The following is a 9,004-nucleotide window of genomic DNA, read 5'->3' as shown; positions in this document are numbered from 1 at the left end:
TTGGTGGCTTTAGAAGAACAGACTGTAGTGCCATTTCGCCATACATTATGTGGCGTTACGCCTTTTCATATATCCCTCCGCTGTTTTTTGTCCCCTTTCAGACTGTTTTGGTCTTTTCGCTGTTAGCAACGGAAAGATCCCGTGATAGCTTAACTTAAACCCTATTTTGAGATATTCGGTTTTTTTGTTAGGATTACATAAACTGACAAGAGGTGTAACACACATGTTTATTTTGCAAGAGTGACTGGTGCATGTTGTCTTTTATATAATATGGTTTATTTCTGTTTTAATAGGAATTGTACAGATTGCTAAATTAGGTAGCTAGCTAGCTTCATAGCATAGCATCTTCTTCCAAGAAGCACGCTGACATTAGCTTGAAAGCTAGCAAAGACCTTTGCATCACTAACTTCAGCGAACTGTCACACAAACATACACCGCGTCGTCGTCAAGGAGTTGTGGTTTGAAGAAGGTCTTTTGAAGAAGATTTCGTTTATGGGATCGCAATGTCAATGAAGGCCGGTGGAAATCGTAGCAAGCCCGGTGGTGGCAGCACCGCTGGTGCCGCCGCCTCCGGTGCGGGAGGAAGCGGCGGTGGAAGGCAGAATCTGGGCAGGTCTGTGAAATTTAAACGTTAACATAACGAATTAAAACACACAAATGAGGATAAATTTGACCAGGTCTAAGTACTTGAATACAGTCATTTTCAACTGTACAAGTTTTGAGAGATGACATTTCTGTTAAGTGGTTCAAAACTCATGGATAAGTTGGGTGTTTTAAACAGGTACACGGGCCTTGCGACATGTTGGCTGCATAGCATACCGTTGCTGTTTAGCTAGCGAGGCCTGCCTGCCTGCTGGCTTCAGTGCTGCTGCAACTTCGACCTTACCTCCAATTCACGTTGAATCATATGTGGTCTCTGATTTAAGACGCGATGAGGTGGACAAAATTGATTGCACGTGTACAGCCACGTAGCTACCTGCTAATTTTGTTGATATCTCTTTACTATCAGATTGAAGTCATTTTATTCTTTAATTGGCTGTTTGTCAACCCATGCTTGTCATTCAGTACACTTGCTTCATTCAGTTATTACGCCTGGCTAACGGAATTGCCTGGTGACTTTTCAACAGGAGTAAGGGAGATGCGTTGACGTTCAGCTGATTTTCATGTAGCCCTGTACGTTGCTGCAATATCGCTGCAACGAGTTTACTAAGAAAAGGATGTGAAGCGTGTGGGCACACGAGAAAAGGGGCGAGCGTGGAGACGGGGAGAATGGGGACTCCTAGGCGAGGCTTCCCACCCGTGTCGCTGCTCATGTGAAACGATGTCCTTGGAGCATGACATTCCTGTGCATGTCGTCCTACGATAAAGCTAAAATACTCAGTGTATGCGCTGACTGCGTGTTATGAATTCCAATAGTGTTCATTTTGTCGGGGTGCTACCCACTGATCACTAGAACAGAACACTCCGATGGCGTTCCTCAATCAGAGCAGTGTGAATATATTGTAATAAAAGGTTTTGGCATTTTAGACTAAAACAAGATCATGTTCCAGTTTGGCACGGCTAGTGTTGTTTAAATTAACCCATTACCTATTTACTACAAAATACAATATAGGTAGTGTGGAAGTGGAATCCAACCTGGCTGTGTGTCAGCTGGTGTGTAGAGTGCATTTTAGGACATGCTTGAAAAAATATCAAGCTTGCCACTGAGTGTTTTGCAGGCAATATTGTGGAATCTTGTAAATTTCAGAATATATGGCGCACTCATATGGCATAAGTTACGCTTCTAAGACATTTCACTATAGAATTGATAAGTTTGCCATAATGAGGATTCTCAAGTTTCCTATTTAATATGTACAATGACAATGCATCCACCCTACCACCTCCTGAGATGATTAATTCCCTCTCAGAGGTCTTTATTTCAGTATGCAAGCAAGGAATTTAACCCTAACGATTAGACTAAAAACATTGCCTTTTTTTTCTTCCAGGGGGAGACACAGTGGTAAAGGTCCTGCTGCAGTAAGTAGTAGGTTCACCCTAAAAGTCAGTAGAAAAAGTGATGTATTTTGTTAAAACAGAGGAATCTACTTTTTGAAAATCATCATACTGGAAGAGTTCTTCAATATTCTTTCTGTCCAGTCATTTACATTACATACATAGTATTAATGAAGAATGTAGTTAGTTAAAATTCAGACATTTTAATGTAGTGGTTGAAAATGAGTTTATATAGTAGTTTATTAGAATGGAATTGAACACAGGTTCGGTTAACTCTGTATTTATTTCTTTAGGTCATTTTCAATGGTGTATATGCAAATATGAGGATGGTCCATGTCTTGACTTCAGTGGTGGTATGTTTATTACATTTTTGTCTTGTTGGCTTCAGAGAGGATTTTGCAGGCATCCAGTATGTCCTTGGATAAATCACACAGGAAAAATAATGAATAGAAAAATGAGCACTGTTAAGAAATAGTGACTGAAACCACCACATGAATCATGGCTTCTCCAAATAAATTTTTCACGGCAATATGTGCTGCAGTCTGTCTTTTGCCACATTCTATTTCTTCAAAATGTCAACTGTGGTACAAAGAAAGCCTGTGTGATTTTAGGGGACAGCCGGTTGCATAAACAAAGCTGAGTGTGATCAATCATCTATCTGTTTCACAGCAGATGGGTTTCTGGACTTGTTTTTTTTTTAAATTGTACAAATCGACATTGACTCTTCATACGGTGAGTAATAACATGCCTATTTATTTTTAGGGGGCCAAGTGTGAACTGAAAGTAAAAAACGGAGCAATCTATGAAGGAGTATTTAAGACATATGGTCCAGAGGTAAGGAATACACAAGCACTGCAATGTTCTTTGTAGCTACCAGTATTGAGTTAGAGCTCTGTAGCTGTAAAATGATTGAACTTAAGTGGGAAAAGTGTCTAACCAGCACTCAATACCTGCTACACCCTTGAGGTGGTTTAGACAAATATCCTCCTTTCACTCTCTCCTTTTAAGGAAGAGAGGTATTTGATCCACCATCCTCCCTTTTAGGTTGAAGTCTTCTACCTCGCTCCTGTGGGAGAGGTTAACAAATCAAAGGTGAACCTGAGCTATGGTACAATTTCCTGTCCAGTTCAAAAAACAAGACTCAGTTTTAACTTTTGTTCATGATTTATTTTCAAAGGCAGACCTGTAGTGTTTACAGGGTTGATATTTTTGTTTTATAAAAAAAGATGAGGTAGGCTGGAAGGATACATCAAAAGGAATTGAATTTACTGCCCTTGCACAGACAGACACACTACTTTGTTTTGAGGCCAAAACAAAGTATTGGACTTGACTTTTATTACGACAGTGTGTGAAAGCTGAACAGTCAAACACTGATGTAATCACAACTGCATTCCTTTCCCTCTTTATTAGGGCATTGTGACTGATTTCTACTGCACTGAAGACAAACAAATTCACAATATCAATATTAATTCAGTAATAAAAGAAGTCAAAATGTTTCATCAGTGTTTTTATTTCTTAGTTTATGTAACATAATATATGCATAAATGTAATGCTGCAGGCCCCTCTCCACCAATGTTCTCCCATGTTATCATTCTGGATTTAGTGTAATACATAATTAGTATAAGTTGTTTTTAGAAAATTGGATTTTTTTCTCGCTGAATTCATAAGCTCCTCTGACAGTGGTGCCATAAATTAACAGAACTCCATTAAGGGGTGTGAGTCAAACCTCTGTGTATGCATGTTGACACAAAATTTAAAGGGGGGCTTCTAGTTGCAGCTTTTAATTGACCAAGTCCTTATCTACCCATTTCTTCATTTTAGTGTCTACTCATCAACTACTCTGCTCGTTTAGTTTTCCCTTGATTTATTTATTTTCTCACCTTTGTCTTGACTATTTCAGTCTTTACTTTGGATTTGTATTTAATTCTGTTTCCCATAACTCTCTCTCAGTGTGACCTGGTGTTGGACGCTGCCCACAGAAAGAACCCAGAGCCAAGTATAATCCCCAAGAAAGAGGATATTGTGGAGAGCATCATCTTCAAGGCCTCAGATGTTGTAGTGGTGACCTTCCAAGATGTAGACCTGAATTTTGCCAGGAAAGGTACTGAATATATAGGTACATAAACTTTCTTGATGTACCTGTATATTTGACATCTGTATTTTGAAACTGGGTATCTTGGGTTTAGATGATAACTCCTACTGCACACATGACTGCTCCCCAGCTGGTTGCATTTGATATAACAGTCTAACGTGTAAGGTGCCACATGATGAACAATCACCTCTCTGGCAGGTGGCATGAATCCTTGAAAATTTTTTGTACACAACTCACGAGAGATTTGCTCAGGTGAAGAAGGCCCCTCCCTGCTCTTCTAATTACCTTTTTTAAAAAAATGTTTAATTGTGTCAAGTACAGTTTGCTCTTCATTTTTAAAGTAAGCAAAAGACTATTTACCCATAGACCTGTCCTGCGTACTAGTCATACGCTGCTGCACTCATATCTGTATTGAGAAAATGTCTGTTGGCCTGTAGAGGTGATAATTGCCTTTGTCTGAGAGTTCAGGGTGGTTGTGGTTTGTGGGCTTAATGAAAACAGATACCTAAAATGTGTCCTGCAGACGTTCAGCGTGCGTCGCATTACAGGCTTATGCTCTTGTACATAGTAAATGTTTGTGAAATTGAACCGGGCTAGTCTGCCTCTTTGTATTTGTTGCACATACCAGACTGAATGGCCAGCAGTGCACACACGTAGCATAGTGATCTTTTTTTGTCTGTATTCACTACTTTGATGTCACAAGAGCTTTACCACAACTTCAGTCTTCGGTGTGCTCTGACTGACCAGTCACTGAAGGCTCATTTGAGTTATTCATTGGTCTGAAGGTTGCCCTGATCCAGCAAGGACACTCAATAAGTGCCGAATGAGTCTTCTTCATCTTCTTTATCTTATTTGTCGTGACCTGTAGGATTCTTTTTTTTATGAACTGGTAAAAACAATTCAGATTGCATTTCGATAGACAGAGATTATTAAGCAGTGGTTCCACTTTTTAAAATCATATAGAAATTTGTTAAATTTCACAATGTTTTGCTCATAAAGCTCTAAGAGGGAGTCCTCCTGGTGATCAAGGAATTCGCTGGACATGAGGGTTTTAATTATTTAATTATTTTTGTACATGTTCTCTTCTGTTTAGAACCAACTGAATAAATGAAAAAAGGGACATGGGTTAGAGGCTGGAACCTCAGAGGCTAGATTAATTATGTGAAAACAAAGCTCAAGATGTAAAAACTATTATAGTCCATCCTGGTGATGGCTTTGGAAATAAAGTCCTTCATGTGGCGTTATTTTTGATGGTTGTTTAAAAAATCTAAAGTTAATAATGTAAAATGTTGATGTTAATAAATTCACACTAAAAGGTTATTCATTTTAAACCAAACACAAATTTTAATTTCATTTAGGAATTTCAATCTATAATTCATGAAGTTATATTTTCTAAAATATACAATATTTTATTATGGGAAATGCCAAGGACAACCGGGGCCCTGGATATGTCCAGCCAGAATCTTCGTAGAATCATTCGTAGAAGACGGAGGGTTGTTCCAAAGTTTTTGTGTAATATCCACTTGTGTAATTCAAGCATTATTTTAATTATCTGGAGTCCTCCTGAGTCACCAAAATTTAAATGAAATCACTAAATCCAAGTTTACTTCAAATCAGGATTTGATAGAAAACAGAAGACTGTGCTGGACTATGACTCATGAAATCATGAAACACCCGCACCTCTTAATCTAACTTTCGTGGTAAAACATAGTTTTGTCCGAAGTTTTATTGGATTTGGCCCTGAAGTGCTTGAGGTAATGTAATTGATTGTATTTTTTAAGCTAAGTAAACCACCTCTGCTAAAGTTGTTCAGGCTTATTTTTATGGTGCTACTCAGTCGATTCCCTGGTTTTCTGGAATTGTCAAGAAATGCATTTATATTCTACGATAAGTTAGGTTGATTAAATGTAGTCATTGGTGCCATTTCAAGGAGTCTGAGCAGGGCAAAGGGAAGGTGAGATTTATTTTCAATAGAGGGTATAAGAAGTGTGGGTTTTTTGCACAGCTGTGCAATGGTTTAGTTGATTCAACCAAAGAAGTCTTTGTTTTCCTTAGACATAACACACACTCACATATTTATTTATATTTATTTTGTGTTTCAAAAATATTGCCATTAGCATTGATTAATAAATGAAGAATGGTAAAAGTATTGTACACTCTTATTTTCTCTCATTTCTAATTTCTCTATCTGAAAATATCGTTTCAAAACTGAAATACAATAAACTTTCGTTACTGGCGGTTAATGCGTTCCAAGACCATCCGCAAAAAATGAAATCCTGCGATTAACGACAAACTATTATTTACAGTACAGTAATTTAAATGTTTATGAACCCTCCCCATACTGATACTAAACCACCTTTTTCCAAACGCTTATAGATTGTTTAAAGCTCTTTTGTAAGAAAGAAAAGTGTTTCTTTAATACAGGGTAGTGCGCTGCATTCTGTGAGTCTTGGAGCGCAGTCCACTTCCGGATGCTGTCAGCCAATAGCATGCGCATACGGTATTACATGACTACATACTAAATTCTGCGATTTAGTGAAGCCGGGCATCTTGAATTGTGAATATGTGAAGGATTACTGCAAATTATTTTGTGAGAAGTAATCAGGGTCTTTAATTATCCCAATCTTGTCTGCTTCCATATTCTGGTTCATGCTGACCACACTTTTATCCTTGTTGGTTTTAACAAACTCAGTTTAAACTAATAGATAGCTAATTTTCTTTCCCATATAGAACTTTGCTCTGAGAGCTTATAGAGGAAGTTTTTGAGTCGTTCTGCACAAGCATGACCGTGTACCAGAATGAGGTTCGTGGTGTGTATAGAATATGTGTGCCAGGTCCAAAGGACATACATAAATATACTTTCTTTATGTGCCGCAGACAACTTCACAGACGCTGCAGTGAGCAGTAGGATCAATGGTGAACATAAAGAGAAAGATCTAGAGCCCTGGGATGGAGGAGAGACCCGTAACTCTGACAGCCTCGAATCTCTTGATACAGATGTGGTAAGGGAACAGGTGGCACACGCAGTGATTCACGTAAGAGAACATGAGTGGAATCCATACTGGCCTTCATAAATATTTAGACAGTGGTGCAGGTTTACAATGGGTGTAACCATCTAAATCACACCAGGGGTAATTATTTATGGGCCAGCTGTAAATTTTTCTCTCTTCATATCAGTCGAACGGCTGGGACCCCAATGACATGTTTAAGTACAACGAGGAGAAGTATGGCGTCTTGTCTACGTATGACAGCAGTCTGTCCACATATACGTAAGCTTCTGTCTTCCTTTTATAACACATTCAGCTTAAAATGTATTTACATGTTTCTTTAAGGCTATACAATGAAATATTAATATTTCTGTTTGACCTGTGCTTGTCTCATTCTTTTAAAATTGCAGTGCTAATTCATTTTTGTCATGGGAGTTACTACTATAATTCAAAAGTTCCTTACTCCATCTCTTGCCTTGCTGCTCATGTCTGACGTGTACTTCCTGATCTCTTTCAGGGTCCCCCTGGAACGGGACAACTCAGAAGAGTTCCTTAAGAGGGAGGCTCGTGCTGCCCAGCTGGCGGAGGAGATCGAGGCCAGTGCCACGTACAAGGCCCGCGTAGCGCTGGAGAACGATGAACGATCTGAAGAGGAGAAATATACCGCTGTGGTGCGAGGAGAAAGGGAGTCTCACACAATTAGCAGGTGAGACCACGACACACACACGAGCAGGCAAAACACGCTACTTGTGTGATGGCAGGTCTTGAAATTACATCAGTATTATGGTATCAATGTTTGGTTTTAGTTTTTAGTTTATTTTAAAGGAGACAATACAATTTCATAAAACACATGATTATACATGGTTAAAAAAAGCCAGAATTAGCCAGAAGGCTAGTGTTGATAAGCCACATTTTCAAGTTTTTTGTGAAGACCTTTCATGTTGTAAGTAGTTTATTCACCTCAGGTAATGAGTTCCACTCACTAGCGCTCCTCACTGACCAGGCCGACTTACTGAAAGTTCTCCTGCGCAGAGGAATGAAACAATCACCTCTGAGAGAGCCTCAAGTGACACGCTCAGAGCTGTGTCTTTGGCTGATGAACTCTGCCAGAGGATCTGGAGCCAAATCAGCAGTACTTTATAAATCGGATTTAAATCTGCAAATGTGTGAAGACTGTCCCAGTCTAAAATGACCCAAATGCTGTTGTATCATTCACACGACAACATTGACCACTTTTAATCAATGTGTCTTGTTGTGTTATGATTAGTCTGTTGTTGGAGAGTGTCGTCTCGATCCTTAAAGAATAGCAATTACTCCTTTCTTCATTTTAACAGAACAGATATATATATATAAATGCTAGTGTATATATACAAGTTTCTGTGTAAAATTATGATTTTGGGGGTTTGTAATAAAGGCGCTGCCTAAATTGTGTTGATGAGGTTGTTTCCATAGTGTAAGAGTAAATCTTGCTAACTAAATTTGACATGTTCAAGCTGTTTTTTATGACAAATTTTGACGATTATTTCAAGATGAAAACTTTTATTCATGCAGATACATTTGATTTAGCATATCCCAGGGATTTGTCATCTCATCAACATCGGTATCTCTTTCCATTGTCATTCGGGATAAATCACAGATCTCGTTGTGAGCAGGAACTCTGGGTTTTCCACTGAACTGTGGTGTTGGACTGAACTTCCTGAACTGATAAACCTTTTCAGGAAGTGAAAACTGAAGTTCCTTCCCGGGCTGAGCTGTAGTTAGTGAACCTCTCCTGCATGAGTAGACGTACACTTTCCTCTGTGCCGTGATATAAAAAGAGAGTTTATCACCAGAGCTGATGTTGTCCACAGGTAGGAAAGAATTCAAAATAGACAAATATATATACTTATATAATTTACTTTGCTTGATATTCCCCAATATTATTTATACATTT

The 9,004-nt window shown here is 38.7% G+C and overlaps 1 protein-coding gene across 8 annotated transcripts in view; it reads left to right on the top strand.

The window, feature by feature from the left end:
• The first annotated feature begins 115 nt into the window (after positions 1-115).
• atxn2 (ataxin 2) overlaps positions 116-9,004 on the top strand; it is a 28,195-nt gene continuing 19,306 nt past the window's right edge. For 5 of the 8 annotated variants that reach the window (XM_068311543.1, XM_068311541.1, XM_068311540.1 and 2 more), the window contains exons 1-8: positions 116-613; positions 1,986-2,016; positions 2,286-2,345; positions 2,755-2,826; positions 3,943-4,108; positions 6,962-7,086; positions 7,262-7,353; positions 7,589-7,777. In XM_068311543.1, coding sequence (XP_068167644.1) covers positions 504-613; positions 1,986-2,016; positions 2,286-2,345; positions 2,755-2,826; positions 3,943-4,108; positions 6,962-7,086; positions 7,262-7,353; positions 7,589-7,777 — 845 coding nt within the window. In that variant the 5' untranslated portion in view covers positions 116-503. The remainder of the gene's footprint in view (positions 614-1,985; positions 2,017-2,285; positions 2,346-2,754; positions 2,827-3,942; positions 4,109-6,961; positions 7,087-7,261; positions 7,354-7,588; positions 7,778-9,004) is intronic. The other 3 variants (XM_068311542.1, XM_068311544.1, XM_068311539.1) reach the window with 1 other exon arrangement.

Source organism: Antennarius striatus, chromosome 3 (assembly GCF_040054535.1).
Source record: "Antennarius striatus isolate MH-2024 chromosome 3, ASM4005453v1, whole genome shotgun sequence".
Classification (NCBI taxonomy): domain Eukaryota; kingdom Metazoa; phylum Chordata; class Actinopteri; order Lophiiformes; family Antennariidae; genus Antennarius; species Antennarius striatus.
The sequence above is the reverse complement of the archived record's forward strand: the minus strand, read 5'-3'. Positions and strand labels throughout refer to the sequence as shown.